The sequence below is a fragment of the Phodopus roborovskii genome, unplaced genomic scaffold (genome assembly GCF_943737965.1).
Source record: "Phodopus roborovskii unplaced genomic scaffold, PHOROB, whole genome shotgun sequence".
Taxonomy (NCBI): domain Eukaryota; kingdom Metazoa; phylum Chordata; class Mammalia; order Rodentia; family Cricetidae; genus Phodopus; species Phodopus roborovskii.
Window position 1 is genome coordinate 19,537,730 of NW_026126549.1, and position 20,479 is coordinate 19,558,208.

General features: G+C 37.3%; 1 protein-coding gene across 1 annotated transcript; it reads left to right on the plus strand.

Moving 5' to 3' along the window:
- Positions 1 to 6,301: 6,301 nt before the first annotated feature.
- Positions 6,302 to 19,832, plus strand: LOC127234298 (60S ribosomal protein L27a-like). Its single transcript, XM_051201191.1, has 3 exons — positions 6,302 to 6,345; positions 6,858 to 6,975; positions 19,347 to 19,832. The coding sequence occupies exons 1-3, from the start codon at positions 6,302 to 6,304 to the stop codon at positions 19,815 to 19,817; spliced, it is 633 nt and encodes a 210-aa protein (XP_051057148.1). The 3' UTR covers positions 19,818 to 19,832.
- The last annotated feature ends 647 nt before the right edge of the window (positions 19,833 to 20,479 follow it).

A 20,479-nucleotide genomic window follows, 5' to 3' on the forward strand; every position in this document is an offset into this window, starting at 1 on the left:
GTACATAGTATCTACTGCATCCTATGAATGCTACTTGGATGAGAATATTGATAAAGACATGATCCTCTGGAATTTGGGATTTTTCTCTGCTAAAATTTTCTAGATCCCACACATATCTCACAGACACATAGCAGGAATGATCTTCTCATAGAACTCTGGCTCCTCCCACAGTGTGATTGCCCACACTCTCCCAATCACATTTTAATCTTTTTAAATATCTATGTTTTAATACTGAATTACTGAATAAATGTTTTATGTCACAAACTTTATTAAAACAGTATAGAACTGAAGAAAAGTTGGGTCACCTTTCTTAACCATTCTCCAAACACAACACTAAAAACTAACACTGCTTGCTTCTTGATAAAGGATATCTTGAGGTCAAACCTTGTCCATTTCATTCATCAGCATAACCCAAGTTAATAGATAGACATGGGATCTTGAGATACCAATGTTGAATAGTTTCTTAACTTATAAATTAATAAGAATTCATCACCTTCATGGTGCATTGTAATGTAGCACGGCAGTGCAATTATGTTGGAATTTCTTTTTTTTTACAACCCATGTATGAAAAAGAAGTCTTCCTTCTTCCTGTTTGAGCATTGCTATTTCTCATCTCTAGGCCATATGTCCAAGCAAAAGATCCCAGATAATTTTGGAAGATCTAATCTAATGCAGCAAAACCTGAGAACACTGCTTTCAAGTTCAAGTCCACTCTCAAAAATCCTTCACTGTTCTGAGCTTTTCTGCATTTACCTAGGCCTTTCCAAGGCTCTGTGTGTGTGTGTGTGTGTGTGTGTGTGTGTGTGTGTGTGTGTGTGTGTGTGTGTGTGTGTGTGTCCTTCTTAGATTGCTGACATTGGTTATAAGAATGAGCTCTGTAAACTCACCTGGGATTTTCTCTCTCCTATTCTTAAAAAATAAAAAACAAAAACTCCGTTAAGTTCTCAGCCCCTTGTTTTATCACTCAATGGTGCTGTTTAACCTAACTTGACAACACACTACATACAGCACTGACTTACTCAATGTCTATTATAATGGAATACACAAACTGTGTAACTGATAAAGAAAAGAAATCCAAGGCACATATATCTGATGAGTTTTGTTGCTGTGTTTTTTCCACAATGAAAGACAGAATGGCTAAGTGAGCATAAAAAATCAAGAGAAAGGAAGTTAAGTTTATCTTTTTTTTATAAATCTGAAAACAATTTCCATGGCACCCAACTACATATTGTGATAACAACTTTTATTCATCCATAAAAGCAGAACCTCCATGCCATCAGTATCATCAACACTGTTGCACTGGGCATAACCAGGCCATAACATATGTTAAGGCTTACATGCTAATACATGGTTCCCATTTTTTCAGTTCAATTCAGTTTTTGTTTATTTGCTTTTTCCAATTCTTAGAAGTATCAGCTTTTGTTGGACAGGAGACAGGTTTCTGCTTCCACATATATAATTGAAACAGGAAGATTAAGGAAGCTCTACTGGGTATGGCCTGCTGACAGAGCCTGGCTATAGTTTACTTGTGGGGTTGGTTGACATTTATTCATTTCTCTGCACAGGATCCATGGGCCATTTCTCTTTTATAATGAGTTAGGCTTATTTCTTCTAATTTCAAAAACTTGGAAGATGTTTATATCACTGGACTGGATAGTAAAACATATTGGCATGCATTATCTAAAACCTAAAGTGCATTTTTCAATTTAGCTGAACAGATGGCCGAGGAAGACGCCCCTCTCATTCCAACTGTTGTCATATTTTGTTTTTGTTTTTTTTTGTTGTTGTTGTTGTTGTTGTTGTTTTCACAATTGTCAATGGGAACAAGTATAATTTTGTGTTGAATTACCATTATGCTTATTGCCCCATAAGTGATACTTTTCCCATCTTTCTATGGACCTGCCGTATACCTTATTTTAAGTAAGTTATCTATTGTTGGCAAGGAGTAATGTAGAAAACTAGAACAGACACACTGATTCTTAGGATATAAATTGTTGCCGACATTTGGAAGGCAATTGACCACATCTTTGAAAGTTAAACATGAATGCATACTGTAAGCCAGCACTTTCATTATTGAAATACATCTTATAGAAAAACCTCCTGAATGTTCCTAAGGGCATACATATATATAGTTATTGAAATAAGGAATTAATTAGTAATCCATTAATTGAAACACCTAGCTAAGTAAGTTATTTACTTTATATACAAATATTTTTTAAAAAATGGAGAGTACACAGAAAGCAATCAGTGAATACATTATCTCTGAAAACCATGTACTATGATGCTGTACATAAAACTAAATCCCTCTTCTATTACCTAAAATTGTTGCTCCTCCCAAAGAGGCAACAATTTTACTCTCTATGTGCCAAGCTAATAATCTTTTTTTTTTTCTATTTTTAACATTTATTCTCTTTAGCATGGCTTAAACTATTCAGGCTGCTATAATGCAGCCCATAGGCCAAGAAGCTTGTGAACAATAAAAATATGTTTCTCTCAAGGATAGAACATAGGTTAGCAAAGATCAAGGTCCCAGCAGATCAATCTCATTAAGCCCTGCTTCCTACTTCCTAGCCCATCTTCCTTACTACTGTAACTGTGCATGGATCATCTATCTAGAGTCATTTTACAATGTCTTTATTCAGAATGTCTTTATCACATAGAAGTTGATAACATTGACATCAGATTTGTCAACCATTTTCCTATGGCCACTCTGTGCCTTATTTAATATGGTTTATGCCACCGAAGTAATAAACACAGTCATATATTTCCTACAATCACTTTCATTACTTAGGTTTTTGACTAAAGCTGATTATTACATACAGGATTTACTTTTTGTGGGTAGTGTATAGTCAAAATATCGCCTATTTTTGTTTTCTTTTAAATAATTTATTCAAAACTGATTGTTGAATATTTTGTAGGTTTTCAAAATGATTTATGATTACCACTTTGCCAAACAAATGTGGTGGGGAAAACTCTAATGTCTCACTCTATCACCCAAATCCAATAAACATAGAAACCAGTAAAATAACTGGAGTTAAAAACCTGATTTATGGGCTAGACTTATTGTCAACTTGACACAACTAGGAATCAGGAGCTTTGACTGAGAAATTGCCTTCATCAAATTGACCTCTAAGCATATCTACTGTGCATTTTATTGATTGTGAATTGATATAGAAAGTCTCAGTCTACTGTGGGCTGTGACATTCCTGGGAAGGTGGGCTTGAGCTATGTAAGAAAGGTAGGCAAGATACCCCCTGATTCCTGGGTGTAGGAGATGTTGTAGATCTACCAATTGGGGTTTGTTACCCCAAAGTTAGTCATTCTTAGCACTCAACAAGTTGTGGATTTCTGTAATGGTCTTTATCCACTGAAGAAAAAAGCTTTCATGATAAGAGGTGAAAATCACACTTAATCTCTACATACAAAAGTAATACTTAGAATACAGTTTTAAATTATGCTCATTTAAGAAAATGGTAATAGTTTTCCCTCTAGAGTCTGTAACCTCAGGAGTCATGAGCAATAGACTATAAAGTACCAAGCATGGATTACTGAGAGGGCCTTAAAACCAACTGGACAGCTGTTGATTAACCCCAAGATAAAAGTCCCAAGTGCACCATTTGGGATATCTTGTCAAGCTGGCTAGGATTACTGATATCTTTTCTCCCACTGCATTTTCTTGCATAGCTTTCTAATATTATGAAAGCTAGCTTTCATGGAGTAGGCCTCCAAGACAGTTCCAGCTTGATTTCTCTAAAGCCTGTGTTCAAAGTGTGTGGTGTTTTTTCAGCAATACAATTTTGCCTTCATTTTCTGGGAGTCAACCAAGTGCAATGTCAGTAGACTATGTTGTTTTAGGAGCACTCCTGACCAACAACTTGAAGTGAAGTTTCTCATGTCTGGCTCATGGAATTTGGGTAAATAGTCTGGGACTCTTAATTCATCCTGTGTGATATAACGCCATTTAAACTAAGTGTATATTATATGTGTGTTTTAAGTAAAATTATAAAATAATGCTTCCTTATGGCTTTTAAAACATACTTAGTACCATTTATCTCTCCTTACTTTTTCTCCCTCTGTATTACTCTCTCTATTCTCTCTCCAGCAAATGTTTCCCCCATTTTCCCCATTCCTTTTTAAAGCACCTGTGCCTTACTATATCCCTCTCTAGATCACTTTTTCCATCTCTACCCAGCTCCCTTTTCCTTCCCTGGTTTCTGTGGTTACTTCAGGTTATATACTAACATCTAAAGATTCGGATCTAGGATCCATAAGCAAGAGAGAACATGTAGGATTGTCATTCTGGTTACCTCACTCAGTACAATATTTTGCAGATCTATCCATCCATCTATCTATCCAACTATCTATCTATTTATGATAATTTCATCATTTCATTCTCCATTACTTATGAATAGTATACTATTGTATATATGTACGGAATCTTCATCAGTTTAAGGACATTTTGGTTGTTTTCATTTCCTAGCTACTGTGAATAAAGCAAAAATAAATGTGGGTGAGCAAATATCTGTAGAATAGTGTATTGATTCCTTTGTGTATATGTCAAGGAATGCATCGTGTGCTTTTAGTTTTGTGACAGTTCTCCACTCTCGTTTCCAGATTTGCAATTCCATCAACAATTAATGAGACCTACTCCTTCCCTGCATTCTCACCAGTATTTGTTGTCAGTTGTTTTCTTGATCTTAGCCATTCAGACTAGTAGAAGATGAAATCTCAAAGTAGTTTTAATTTACATTCCCCCGATTGCTAAAGATGTTGAACACTATTTCTCAGTAACTATTATTTCTTGTTTTGAGAATTCTCCATTCAGTTCCATAGCAAAGTTTAAAATTGAGGATTGTTTTTATCCTTTATTGTTGTTGTGTTATTTATATATTCCAGATACTATTCTTCTGTTTGGATGTATACTTTGGAAAGATCTTATTCTACTCTGTGGTCATCTTCTTCATTCCATTGAGTTTCTTTCATTGTACAAAATCTTTTTACATCAATGTTGTCCCATTTGTCAATTTTTGGCTTCAGTTCATGAGCAAATGGAATGCTCCTCAGAAGTCCTTTACTTATATGGTACTGCTTAAGTCTTATCCTAATAGTTTTAGCATTTCTGGTTTCATGTTGTGGTCCTAGAGTAGAATTGTTTATAAGGTGATAGATATAGGTCTAATTTCTTGTGGAAACTCAGTTTTCCCTCCTTTTCAACATCCCAGTCAAAGAAGCTGTCTTTCCTCCATTTTTGTCAAATATCAGATGGCTGTAATTAAGGACACTCATGTTCGAGTCCTCTATTGTATTCCATTGATCCACAATGACTGCTTTTGTTCCACGTTGCTATATTACTATAACTATAACATATCTTAAAATCTGGAATAGTAATCCAAAATTGGCTTTTTCTCCTTCAGGATTGCTTTGGTTATCTAGTTTCTTTTGTGTTTCCACATGAAATTTATGACTTTTTCCTATCTCTTCGAAGGATGTCATTGGGGATTTAGATTGGGATTACATAGAATTTTTAAATTGCTTTTTGTAACATGGTTGTTTTCATTATTAATTCCACAAATCCATGAGCATCTAACTATCTTCTAGTGTCTTCTTCAATCTATTCATTTAGAGGCATAAAGTTATCTTTATAGAGAACTTCCACCATCTTTGTGAGATTTATTCCTAGATTTTTAAGACTATTGTGAATGAGAGTGTTTCCATGATCTCTTTCTCAATATAAGGATCTAAAGTTGGAGGTCAACCTGGACTACAGAGCAAGACAATGTCATGAAAAATAAAATAAATAAATACTATAATAATATATGATAGTCTTTGTTGTGCCATTGAATTGTATCTTTATTCCCTATGCTGTTTGTAAAAAAAGAGAAAGAAAAAGTGTGAAGGTAGAAAATGTTAGCTTTTATTGAAAATGCATAAATTTGGAGTGTTCTCAAGGGTACGAACATCAAGAAGACAGAAACAATAACAATGGAATTCAATTAGACAGTAGAAAAATTATAAATCTATTCAACAATAAACTCATGTAGAACAAATATTGTAACTTAAGAAGGTGACAGAGAAATATAGTTCACTACCAGATTGTGTCTTCTGTAAACTGTTCATAATTTATACTTATAAAGGAGAAAAATATGGAAATATTTAAAGTGAAATCAAAAGGATGAGATTCAATGGGCTCTAGAAGATGTAAAAGCTCGTACAATATGAAGAAATCATTTTTGTATATGAAATAAATTTCTAGGCCTGCACAAATCCAAATGAGTCCATCCTTTTTAGAAGGAGAGTAAGAATGAAGGCCTTTAAGGCAGCAGCAGATGGCCAATTGGCCTATGGGTAAGTCTAGGGAATCATAATGGCCTAAGATGAAAAGGATTTATGTGATTAATTATCTCTGCAACAGAATAAAAGATATAAACACACCAAAACTCTAAGTAACTTTAACACATGGAAAAGCAGACTCAGTTTGGATGGTAGGAGTAACCAGTACCTTCTCAATTGTGGGGATGATATGCCACATCTGGATTCTGCTGGTTTGTAATAAGAATATAAAGTACTCAGAAACTCAAATGATCTACTGAGGTCATCAATTAATCAGTTACACAAGAAGTATTTCTTGAAGGGGAAAAAAGGCATTACAAGTCCATTAAAACTTAAATGCTATGAAATTTAAAGAAATTATTGAGGAACATAATTTTGAAAAATAAATATTTCTTTGGAGTATTTCTTAAAGATGCTTCTCTCTCTCTCTCTCTCTCTGTGTGTGTGTGTGTGTGTGTGTGTGTGTGCCTGTGTGCGTGCATGTGTGTGTGTGCTTTCATGAGTTTCTGTGTATCTTGTGTATGCAGGTTCATGCAGATGCAGTGGATGTCAGATCTCCTGGAACTGGAGTTACCAGCATTTGTGATCTACCTGATACCTGATATGAGTACTGAGAAACAAAACTCCCGGTCATCTGAAAGAACAGTAAGTGCTATGAACTGCTAAGCCATCGCTCTAGTTCGTGTCTCAAGAGTATTGCTAAATTTATCTTTTGGCATCTTAACGTCAGGGAATATGGCTTTAGTTCAGCTAGGAAAGTTTTACTGAATGCAGCAGTAAAACTTTCCACCTGGGCAAGCCAATATGCCAAGAAGCCACTATTCACCTCAACCCTTCTTTTCTATGGTAAAGGGACAAGAAAGAACTGCATGAACATCAAAGAAAAGCTTATCGTAGTCAGTAAATCCCTCAGAGCTCTACAGATATATTGAAATAAAGCACTGTCCAGATTCATTTAATGAATTTCCCAATATGCAATAATTAAGTACCAAAAACTCCAGGGGGCCAACAAGCCATTATGAACAGATTTGAAATCGAGGGGAAAATATTTGGTAATAGAGACACAAGTTAGTTGCAGAGTAATTACTTCCTAGTACTGGAGAGGAGTTTTTAACTAGCCTGTCACCACCACACCCCCATGCACTGCTATGTCTTAAAAAAACAAAAAATACAGGTGATTTATGTTGTTCTGTGTCACAAGCAAAGCAGGTTATTTGTTACAGATGGCTGCCACACTCATGCCTGCAGCATTGGACAGTTTGAGCAATGGATGGATGGATGGATGGATGGATGGATGGATGGATGGATGGATACCTAACAAGATTCTGGGCTTTAATGCTCAACTTTATGAAATTATTTATTTAGGAAATAAGTTATTCATATGATCCTACCAGCCCTGAAGAGGATGATAATGTATTGTGACAAACACAAAATCACTCACAATAAGGCCAGTCCTGTTTTCTTACTTCTATTCTGGCAATGCTAGTGGATACATAGCTAAGAACATCAGAAGTAAAATTGGATGAACTCGTGTTTTCTCATGAGAATCGAATTTAAACAGAGGGACCTGGGGGCCCATGTAGACATGGCAGGACCACAACAGAGTCAGACTACAACGCCAGTTCCATGAGAGCCTCCCTAAGGTCCTAGATCATTCATTCCTGCCTCCCAGAAGCATGACTGCATAGCTGCTTTTTAAATTCTGTGAAGTAACTCCATTTTCTGCCTGAGTTAGTCAAAGTCATTTTCCTTCCATTGGTTGCAATAAAATGAACATCGCCTAATATATCTGCCCAGTGTAAAATGTCATCATGAAACAATGTGAAATATAAATGGGTGTGAATCTATAAAACAGATGGACATATTGCACAAAGTAAACTGCCTCATAACTATAGGTTCATTTACAAAATTAAGAAATATACATTAGTCTTAACCACTCTTTCTTTCAAATATATTCATATTTCTTGAAATTAAAATATAAGTAATTTATATCCCCTTTTGATCTTTCCATATACCCCCTTGCTTGCTCTCTCTCTCAAATCCAGGCCTTCTATTTCTTTAAATATATATTATATATAATACATATATAATACATAGTGTATATATAAAGGGAATCCAACACCCTCTCCTGTTCTCTATGGGAAGCAGATGCATATTCAGTATACATACATACATACATACATACACACACACACACACACACACACACACACACACATAGGCAAACATTCATACACATAAAACAAAAATAAACTTTTCAAAAGCTTAATCTTTTAGACATTTGTTTTTAAAAAGAAAGTTGTTAACAGATCAATAGATACACATAAAGCAGATGTTTACTTTATTCTGTGGATCTAGCTCTTCACCAAGGATTAATTAAACTAATTCTTCAAAGCTTAGTGTTTATGTCTTATAAAAATGATGTTTAGCAAAGGCTTGCTACCTGGAGTTTTGCAGTCATGTGGATAATGCCAGTGTATAAGAAATGAGCTGAGTTCTAAGCCGGAAGATAACTGGGGAAAACACAACTAAATTGAAATGCCACATCATTTTTAGTTAATTTTTTAATAGATGTTTTTCTTTATTCAAGATAAGTTACATAGTGTAGCTGACATGGACTTGTGTCAATTCACTGTACATCATACTAGCAGAAGCACACCTTACATGATGACAAACTTTTAGAGACAAAGTTTCAAAGATATAGCCATTATGCTATTATATTTCCCAGGAGTTCCTTGGCAAAAATATTTCAGTGAATACATAGAGTATATATAGAATAAGATTCTTATGATACTTTAAAAAATCATATCAGCATTTTGAAATAAGAACTCATCAAAATTAATATCTAAGGAATTTATACACTTACTATAATGTTGAATCTTCTGTATATTTGTTTTTAAGTGAGCATTTTGCGATAATTGCCTTGAAGTAGAGGCTTGTCACTTCTTTGTGGGTTATACTCTTTAACCCAATTAAAACTAATTTTCTTGAGTCCTAATTTCACTTCTCACGTGTTCTGATTTACTGGTATTGCTGAAGTACACTCATTATTCATTAGCAGAACTTACTTACATTTCATCATGATAAATCTTTTATTCATATAGCTTTTAAAACCTTGATAATAGAAAAACAAATGCAAAAATCTTTGTTTATTTTGTTCAGTTTTCAAATTTTACTTCTTCAAAAAATGAGGAATTGGAACTTTTTCCTAATTGTTAAGTGAGATAAAGAATATCTTATCTTCTGAAAAGATTATATAATACTATATAATAACATTTCTGGGTTGTGTTCACAAAAAAAAGCAAGTTGATATGACATAATCTGCCCATTATATGCCATGTACATCATTTGTTTTAGACACAGGGCACTGAGTCCTTTGCTGGAGGTTGACAACTTAGAAATCCTAGCATTCTTGCCTGTCAGAGATCCTGTCCATCAGTAAAATGGCCTGTGGGGGAAGGAAGCTGCCACACCCAGTCACACTTGATTTCAGAGTTCTCAGCCTATCCAGCAACAAACCACACATGGTAGAGAGTAGAGTCCAAATGAAGAAGTTGTACAGTTGTGAACAGCTTCAGAATTCTGCACATCTATGGTAGTACTCAGGAAAGGAGACCACTTCTCCTCAGCACAGAAGTTAGGACCACTGCCACTGGGCTAGGCATAACCCAAGTTTCCTGACATTAAAAGTCCTCAGTGTGTTTCTTAAAGTGCTGCTTCATTGTAGTGAGCAATCTAAAATCTGAGGTATGATGAATGAAATCAGCTTAATATCTGGACAAGAAAATCAGCAATTTAGATGAAGCTTTCAGCAAAAATATAGTGATTCCTTTTTAAAAGAGGGGTGGGTAGAGCATGTTGGGAATGAAAAGTTCAATAAACCAAATAATAAAATCAATGGAAAGTGTCACCAATTCATTAGATTTATTGAAAGAACATATGAGTTGAAGATATAAGTTAGGAATTACTACATTCATAAGAAATACTGAAGAGGCTACCATAAAATACAAATTCCAAGGCCTTGCAGGCATGATTCTGAGGTGAAATCTATGAAACTTTGGTGTATAAGAAGGAGCCAATACACAAACTAAAAGTATACAGAGAACTATTTGATTAAATTGTGCATAAAAATCTCCAAACATACAAAACACATGAGCATATCTGGGAAGCCTAGCTGGAAATGGTGGCATATACCTGAAGTCCTAGCACTTGGAGGCAGTAGTGGGAGAATCAAGACTCAAGGCCATTCTCAGTGAAATATTGAATTTGAAGCCCTGCTGGGCTATAAAGATCCTGAATCCAATAAATAAATAAATAAATAAATAAATAAATAAATAAATAAATAAATAAATAAACAAACAAACAAAAATAGGAAAAGGAAGAATCTAAAGTAAGTATGACCATAAAACAATCTCTAAACATGATAGATGTAATGAGTATGGTTTTTCCTCCCGCCGCTGGTCTTGTCCTGCCACCACGCCAGCCCCAAATAATGCACAGAGACTCTGTATTTGATATTATGCTGTTGGCTAGTTACTTATTTCTTATCGGCTAGCTCTATCTTAAGTATTAACCCATTTCTATGTATTTCCACGTGGTCTTACCGAGAGCGGGGAAATGGCGGTTCTGTTCTCTCTAGACTCTCTATCTTGACTCCACCTTACTACTTCCTCTTTCCTCCTTGTCTCCTAGTCCCTCCTATCATCCTTTCCTATTGGCCAACAGTGCTTTATTCATTAACCAGGATGAGAAACATATATACATAATGGCATCTCCCATCATCTCCTCTTTTCTGTCTAAAATAAAAAGAAGGGTTTCAACCTTAGCATAGCAAAATATATAACACAACAGTTATCCAATAAGAATCACAGTCAACAATATTAAGTCCATTAATATTTAGTAAGATTTAAAAAATATTACATCATCTATTCTATCTTTGTGAGTCTAAAGTCATATATGTAACTTATCTTTAATCTTAACTAAGGAAAACTATAACCATAACTATCTGTCTTCAACTCCTTCAAAGACCACAGAAGGATAGTATATAAACTTTAGAAATGAAAGAGACATCTTGCCTTGTCAGTCACCTGAAGTTCTTCTGTAATCTTCCATCTTCAGCCCATAGACCATAGTGTGTCTGACAGACTCTTCAGCAAAGTAGGAAACCTTAAACTGTCTTTTTATTTTTTATTTATTATATTTTTATTTTATTTTATTTTATATAACAAAGTCCATTTAAATGAAAACAAACATTTATAGACAATATTTGGGAATTTGGGCATCGTTCTTTCCAAACTACTTCCTGCTGGTAAGGGGAACTGTCATGGGAGATTCGAAGAAGATTCAGAAATCCTGGCTGTAGTCTGTAGGGATGCTTTGTCCAGCTGTTTTGAATGTAGGATCAGCTTGTACTCTGTTTCAGGTGGTCTGGCTTGATCAAACCACATTAGTCTAGAAGGAATCCACATCTTTTCATTTTCTGTGGAAACAAAAATAGAAATCCTTTTCCCCAGTAACTTGTCCTTGAACTTAAATTTTGGAGTCAAAGCATTTTTTTTAATTTAATTTATTTTACATGTCGATCCCAGTTCCTCTCCCTCCCTCCCTCCCTCCCTCCTTCCCTCCCTTTTACCCTCTCTGCCCTCTCACATGCACTCCAACCACCCTCCCCTCCCATCCACCACCCCAATTCCACATGTAGGGGAATGCCATCCAGTTGGGGTCATGTAGATCTGACAGGTCATGTGAAGTAGGGACTAGGGCTTCTCTCCTGTCTCTAGATTAAGGCAGTTATCCCTCCATGGGGGATATTAAACTGTTTTCTTGTATTGTCAGTTTGTCAGTCACTTTTCTCTGTGTCCTGCAAACTGTCTGGCAAACACTTCCATTAAGCAGGAACTCTGTAGCAATGTCCATCTTGAATCAGCAGTCACTTTTCTGTGGGTCCTGCATGTCCAGTGTATACATCACAAAGTCAAACAGTCCAGACAAGAGCAGTATCTTGTCCAAATGGCTAGTCTTGCTATATTGAAAGCAAACTTCATAACGCGTTTCTTCGATGCCCATCTTCCATCTTCCTTTCTGGTGCAGGTGGTATTGCCAGGAGCATTTATGTTTCACTGTCAAGAAAAACCCTAAACCATTTTAAATGCCATATTCTGTAGGTCTTTGAAAGGTTTGAAGAATGCCTATTCTTCTCAAATACATCTCTGTATATCTTGAAAAACCTAACTAATTTAACTCTAAGTTTTGACTATCACAGGTAATTATCTATAACCTATATTACATTATAAACTACATTTCTAAATGAACTATATAAACACAATACCTAAACAAGAGGAGATATATATATATATATATATATATATATATATATATATATATATATCACAAAACTGACCTTAAATTTGTATCAATTTGTATCCACAGCTTTTCGTTTTCTGTAGAAAGAAAAATAGAAATCCTTTCCCCCAGTAACTTGTCCTTGAACTTAAATTTTGGAGTCAAAGCATTTTTTATTTAATTTATTATTTTACATGTCGATCCCAGTTCCCTCTCCCTCCCTCCCTCCCTTTTACCCTCTCTGCCCTCTCACATGCACCCTAACCACCCTCCCCTCCCATCCCCCCATACCAATTCCATATGTAGGGAAATGCCATCCAGTTGGGGTCATGTGGGTCTGACAGGTCATGTGAAGTAAGGACTAGGGCTTCTCTCCTGTCTCTAGGTAAAGGCAGTTATCCCTCCATGGGGGATGTGTTCTCAAGGTCCTTTTGTGTACCAGGGATACATCCTGGCTCCACTGTCTGAGGTCCCTTAGACTGCTCAGTCCTTCTGGCTGAGACCCATATTCAGGGGAGTCTGAGTCAGGCCCATGCTGGCTTCCCAGCTATCAGTCTGGTGGCCCGTTAGCTCCTCCTTGTTCAGGTAAGCTGTCTCTATGTGTTTCTGCTGCCTGGTCTTGTCCTCTCCATCTGCATCTGGGTTCTACTTCGACTCAGTGTTTATGTATGGGTGTTTGCTCCTGTTTCCAACAGGCATTAGTTGAGGGCTCCATGGATAAGTTAGTTGTTGATCTCACTATCCGGGAAGGGCATTTATGGTAGCCTTTCCACAAAAGCTCAAATTGTTATTTCGCAGCAGTCCTGTAGTTCTCTAGACCTTTCTTTGTGTTCAATTTTATCTTCAAACCAATATTGGCTCTCTGTTTTATGTTCTCTCTCTCTCTCTCTCTCTCTCTCTCTCTCTCTCTCTCTCTCTCTCTCCTGTCTTCTATTCCTAACTGGGCTCAATCTTCCTGATGGCACGTGTTTTCCTTTCCTCCCCCTCATTTTCTCCTGCTTCTCTCTCCATTCACTGCCCCCTCACTTCCCCTGTGCTCTGGGGGAACTTGTCCCTTCCTGGTTCTGTGAGGGAATTTATATAAATCTCTTAGAATACACCTTGTATCCTAGTTCCTTTAGTGGTGTGAATTATAGGCTGGTGATCCTTTTATCTAGGTTTAAAATCCATATATGAGTGATATATGTTCCTCTTTTTGTGACGGGGTTACCTCATTCAGGATGGTTTCTTCAAGTGCCATCCACTTGCCTGCAAATTTCAAGATACCATTATTTTTTTCTGCAGAGTTGTATTCCATTGTGTAGATGTGCCACATCTTCATTAACCATTCTTCAACTGAGGGGCATCTAGGTTGCTTCCAGGTTCTTGCTATTACAAATAGTGCTGCTATGAACATAGTTGAACAGATGTCTTTGTTGCATGGATGTGAATCCTTTGGGTATATGCCTAAGAGGGGGATTGCCAGGTCCTGTGGTAAACTGATTCCCATTTTCCTGAGGAACTGCCATACTGATCTCCAAAATGGCTGTATGAGTTTGCACTCCCACCAGCAGTGGAGGAGTGTTCCCATTTCTCCACATCCTCTCCAACATGAGTCATCATTGGTGTTTCTAATTTTAGCCATCTGGCAGGGGTAAGATGGTATCTCAAAGTTCTTTTGATTTGCATTTCCCTTATAGCTAAGGATGTGGAGAACTTTCTTAAGTGTCTTTCAGCCTTTTTGATTTCCTCTATTGAGAATTCTTTCTTCAGTTCTGTAACCCATTTTTTAATAGGGTTATTTGGTGTTGTGTTGACTAGTTTCTTGAGTTCTTTGTATATTTTGAAGGTCAGCCCTTTGTCAGATATAGGATTGGTGAAAATCTCTTCCCAGTCTGTGGGCTGCCATTTGGTCTTGTCAACTGTGTCCTTTGCCTTACAGAAGCTTCTAAATTTGAAGAGGTCCCATTTATTAATTGTTTCTTTCAGTGTCTGTGACCCTGGAGTTATGTTCAGGAAGCAGTCTCCTACACCAATTTGTTCAAGAGTACCTCCTACTTTCTCTTCTAAGAGGTTCAGTGAGGCTGGATTGATGTTGAGATCTTTGATCTATTTGGACTTGAGTTTTGTGCATGGCGACAGACATGGGTCTATCTGCAGTTTTCTACACACCTTCATCCAATTGTGCCAGTACCATTTGTTGAAGATGCTGCCTTCACCCCATTGTATAATTTTAGCTGTTTTGTCGAAAATAAGGTGTTCATAGGTGTGTGAGTTAATATCAGGATTTTCAATTCAATTCCATTGGTCTACCTGTCTATTTTTATGCCAATACTAGGCTGTTTTCAGAACGATAGCTCTGTAGTAGAGCTTAAAGTCAGGAATGGTGATGCCTCCTGAAGTTCTTTTATTGTATAAGGTTGTTTTGGCTATCCAGGGCCTTTTGTTTTTCCATATAAAGTTGATTATTATCCTTTCAAGGCCGGTGAAGAATTGTGGTGGGGATTTTAATGGGGATTGCATTGAATCTGTAGATTGCTTTTGGCAAGATTGCCATTTTTTACTATGTTTATCCTAACTATCCAAGAGCATGGGAGATCTTTCCATTTTCTGGTATCTTCTTTAATTTCTTTCTTGTGGAAGTATCTTAATCTTATCTTCCATCTAATGTCTCTAAACTGGAAACCTAAAACTATCTTATGACTTGCTACTCTGTATGAAGTTGTGAGTAAATGATTTCATCCTTGCTACTAAACATACATAAGTAATTGAGCAGTGATATCCCAGAGTAAAATATAGACATCTGTATGAGGATGTTACTTCTTTTATAGTGAAATTTTTTCACACACAGGTTATCAAAACTTCATTCTTTTAACTGTTTTGGAAGCCAGAGCTCTCCCCATGCCTTCTACCCTCTCCCCCTTTCTCTTCTCCTCTCTCTGTCTCTTCTCTCTCTGTCACACTCTCTCTCCTCTTCCCCTCTCTCCTGCCTCTTGTCTCTTTGTCTCCATGTGTATGTTTGCAAATATTTTCCAATTGAAAGAATATGTGTTTAGAATGTCTGTTAAATACCTTAAATGCCAGCCAATATGAAGAGAATAAAGAAAACAAGTAACTAGTCCCAGAGAACATGCACCACAAGTACCCTGCCTCCAAAATAAGGACGATACAGTGAAAGAATCTGACATGGAGCTTTAGGAGGTGTAGATGGGCTTGCTGTAACTCATTCAATATTTACTCAACAGGATAAGACAAGTAATGATTTTCTGATATAATGGTAATTTGAAAAACCATTACAATAATTTGCTACTAATCTCACTACAGAGAGCTTTTGTTCTCCCCATGAAATAGTGTCAATAGCTTTGAAATTGGAACTCACACTGTGATTTAAAAATAAGGAAAAAAGAAAAGATACATTTACAGAGAGAACACATTAAGCCAACCCAACAGTCAGGACAAACTGGAAATAAACCAGGGCTTACGGGAATATGGTCATTAATTTAGTTCCAACTCAGAACAGTTGCTCAACCAAGGATGTAGCACACTTCCCTCTAACTGCTAATTATTTTTTACACTTACGTTTTGTGTCTTTTTTTCTGTAGGTATCCAGCTTCAACATTTGGGAGCTTAGTTTAAAGTATGTTTGTGTCCTTTTATAAGAAGACTGAATAAATCCAGATGGCTTAATAAACCTTATCCCTTTGACCAAATGATGGCAAACAGAATAATTACTTTCTGTACTAGTTGTGTGATGCCTAGAAAGGTGCTAAGGAAGAGCATGGCACGTATCTGGAAGTGTGTTTTCTGAGACAGCACCCAGGCCCTAGCAGACCTGGAGAAAATCAAATGCCATTTCTTTATAACTTCTTGGGGAAATTGCTCTCTTTGGGCTTGTGCCTCTACATCTTGGGAATGTTTACTAAAATAGTTCTCAAAGCTGTCCCCACTACCATGAAATGAAAGTAGTTTATTAGTGATTGGAATTGCTAGCATAGTAACCAGGAAACAGTCTCTTCCCCTAGGTTGAGCATTGTCTTCCAGGACAGCCCAGAAACAAAGAGGTCCAAGGGAAAAGCATGGCTGCTTCAGCCTGCTCTAGTTCACTCTTTACTGGTGAGTGCTTCCACCATGCTGCTGCGTTGGGTGGCAAAGGATATTACAATTATAAACATTTATACACAAAACACAAGGACACACAAGCTCCTAAAAGAAACACTACTGCAGTTAAATTACTGACACTCACATGGTGATAATGGGTGACTTCCATATCACAGTCTCACCATAGACAAGTCATCAGACAAAATCTAAATAGAAAACTGCTGGGGCTAAATGATGTCATAAACCAAGTGAACCAAAAGATATTTACAGAATACTTCTCCAAAATAGAAAAGAATATACCTTCTTCTCAGCAGCTCATGAAACTTCTCCAAAATCGACCATATACTTGGACACAAAGCAATTCTCAACAGATGGAAGAAAATTAAAACCCCATCCTGCATCCTACCTGACCACCACAGATTAAACTTGGATATCAACAACAATGGAAATTTACAGACTCATGGAAACTAAACAACTCACTACTGAGTGAAAAAAGTAGGACTAGGACAAAAATTAAGACAGGAATTTAAAACTTTCTAAAAGTGAATAAAAATGAAAACTCAGCACATCCAAACATATGGAACAAAATGAAGAGTTCTACAATGCAAGTTCATAGAACCAAGTGCCTATGTTTAAAAAAAAAGAAAGGAAAAAGAGAGAGAGAGAGAGAGAGAGAGAGAGAGAGAGAGAATTGGAAAGATCTCACACTAGTAACTGAACAGCACACTTGAAAGCTCTAGACCAAAAAGAAGAAATAGCACCCAAAGGGAGTAGAAACAAATATATAATCAAATTAATGATTGAAATCAATGAAACGGGAACTAACAAACAAAAGGCTTAATGTAAAGAATCAATAAAACAAAGAGTTAGTTCTCTGAGAAAATTTATAAGATTGTTAAACCCTTAGCCATTTAAGTAAAAGGAGAGAAAATATTCATATTAACACAATCAGAAATGAAATGGAGCATAACAACAGACACTGAGGAAATCCAAATAAGCACAAAGACATGTACTCTACCAAATTAGAAAATATAGAAGAAATTGGTAATTTCTCAATACATATCACCTGCCAAAGCTAAGTCAAGATCATATACTCAATTTAAACAGAACTACTAACCCCTAAGGAAATAGAAGCAGTCATTAAAAAGTCTCCCAACCTGGAGGAAAGGAAAACATGTGCGACCAGGAAGATTGAGCCTGGTTAGGAATAGAAGACAGGGGAGAGAGAGAGAGAGACAGAGAGAGAGAGAGAGAGAGAGAGAGAGAGAGAGAGAGAGAGAGAGAGAGAGAGAGAGAGAACATAAACCAGGGAGCCAATATTGGTTTGAAGATAAAATTGAACACAAAGAAAGGTCTAGAGAACTACAAGACTGCTGCCAAATAACAATTTGAGCTTTTGTGGAAAGGCTACCATAAATGCCCTTTCCGGATAATGAGATCAACAACTAACTTATCCATGGAGCCCTCAACTAATGCCTGTTGGAAACAGGAGCAAACACCCATACATAAACACTGAGTCGAAGTAGAACCCAGATGCAGATGGAGAGGACAAGACCAGGTGGCAGAAACACATAGAGACAGCTTACCTGAACAAGGAGGAGCTAACGGGCCACCAGACTGATAGCTGGGAAGCCAGCATGGGCCTGACTCAGACTCCCCTGAATATGGGTCTCAGCCAGAAGGACTGAGCAGTCTAAGGGACCTCAGACAGTGGAGCCAGGATGTATCCCTGGTACACAAAAGGACCTTGAGAACACATCCCCCATGGAGGGATAACTGCCTTTACCTAGAGACAGGAGAGAAGCCCTAGTCCCTACTTCACATGACCTGTCAGACATACATGACCCCAACTGGATGGCATTTCCCTACATATGGAATTGGCGTGGGGGGATGGGAGGGGAGGGTGCATGTGAGAGGGCAGAGAGGGTAAAAGGGAGGGAGGGAGGGAGAGGGAACTGGGATCGACATGTAAAATAATAAATTAAATAAAAAAATGCTTTGACTCCAAAATTTAAGTTCAAGGACAAGTTACTGGGGAAAAGGATTTCTATTTTTGTTTCCACAGAAAATGAAAAGATATGGATTCCTTCCAGACTAATGTGGTTTGATCAAGCCAGACCACCTGAAACAGAGTACCTGGTGATCCTACATTCAAAACAGCTGGAATAAGCATCCTTATAGACTACAGCCAGGATTTCTGAATCTTCTTAGAATCCCCATGACAGTTCCCCTCACCAGCAGGAAGTAGTTTGGAAAGAACGACGCCCAAATTCCCAAATATTGTCTATAAATGTTTGTTTTCATTTAAATGGACTTGATTATATTAAATAAATAAATAAATAAATAAATAAATAAATAAGTTTCCCAATCAAAAACATCCCAGGGTGCTAGGCAGTGGTAGCACATGCCTTTAATCCCAACACTCAGGAGATAGGTGGATCTCTGTGAGTTCAAGGCTTATCTGGTCTACAGAGCTAGTTCCAGGCCAGGGCTACACAAAGAAATCCTGTCAAAACAAAACAAAACACACACACACACACACACACACACACACACACAGCCCAGGGCCAGATGAATTCAGTATAGAATTCTACCAGTATGCTTTCCTTTCTGCCGCCGCCTTGCCATCCAGACTAAGGAAGACCCGGAAACTCTGGGGCCACGTGAGCCATGGCCATGGTCGCATTGGTAAACACTGCAAGCACCCAGGAGGCCGCAGGAATGCTGGAGGCATGCATCACCACAGGATCAACTTCGACAAATACCATCCAGGTTACTTTGGGAAAGTTGGTATGAGGCATTACCACTTAAAGAGGAACCAGAGCTTCTGCCCAACAGTCAACCTGGATAAGTTGTGGACACTGGTCAGTGAGCAGACTAGGGTCAATGCTGCCAAGAACAAGACTGGAGCTGCTCCCATCATTGATGTTGTGCGATCGGGCTACTACAAAGTTCTGGGGAAGGGGAAGCTCCCTAAGCAACCTGTCATTGTGAAAGCCAAATTTTTCAGCAGAAGAGCTGAAGAGAGGATAAAGGGTGTTGGAGGTGCTTGTGTCCTGGTGGCTTGAACCACACAGGGAGGTTAATTAAATGCTAACATTTTCAAAAAAAAAAAAAAAAAGAATTCTACCAGTATTTAACAATATAATTAAACCTGGGCATTGGTGGTGCATGCCTTTAGTCCCAGCACTCAGGAAGCAGAGGCAGGCGGATCTCTGTGAGTTCAAGCCCAGCCTGGTCTACAGAGCTAGTTCCAGGACAAGCTCCAAAGCAATACAAAGAAACCCTGTCTTGTGGGGGGAAAAAAGATTAATAAACCCTTAATCATTTAATTAAAAGGGGAAGAGAAAATATTCATGTTAACAAAATCAGAAATGAAGGGGGGCATAACAACAGACACTGGGGAACTCCACCAAATTAGAAAATATAGAAGAAATTGGAAATTTCTCAGTATGTACCACCTGTGAAAGCTAAATCAAGATCATCTAAGCAATTTAAACAGACCTACTAACCCCTAAAGAAATAGAAGCAGTCATTAAGTCTCCCAACCAAAAACAGCCCAAGGCCAGATGGTTCAGCATAGAATTCTATCAGACTTTAACAAAATAATTAAGGCTAACATTCTTCTAGTTGTTCCATAAAAGAAAGAAACAGAAAGAACATTACTAAATTCCTTCTTTTCCTTTTATTGAAAATAGATTTTTCTCTGACCCCCACCAGTTGCTGCACT

Excerpts from the sequence above, each read along its gene's own strand:
- LOC127234298 (XM_051201191.1), top strand. The coding sequence starts at position 6,302 with ATGAAGGCCTTTAAGGCAGCAGCAGATGGCCAATTGGCCTATGG. Across the intron at positions 6,346-6,857 it reads GATGGCCAATTGGCCTATGG|GTTCATGCAGATGCAGTGGA; the intron begins GTAAGTCTAGGG and ends TTGTGTATGCAG. Across the intron at positions 6,976-19,346 it reads CCCGGTCATCTGAAAGAACA|TATGCTTTCCTTTCTGCCGC; the intron begins GTAAGTGCTATG and ends GAATTCTACCAG.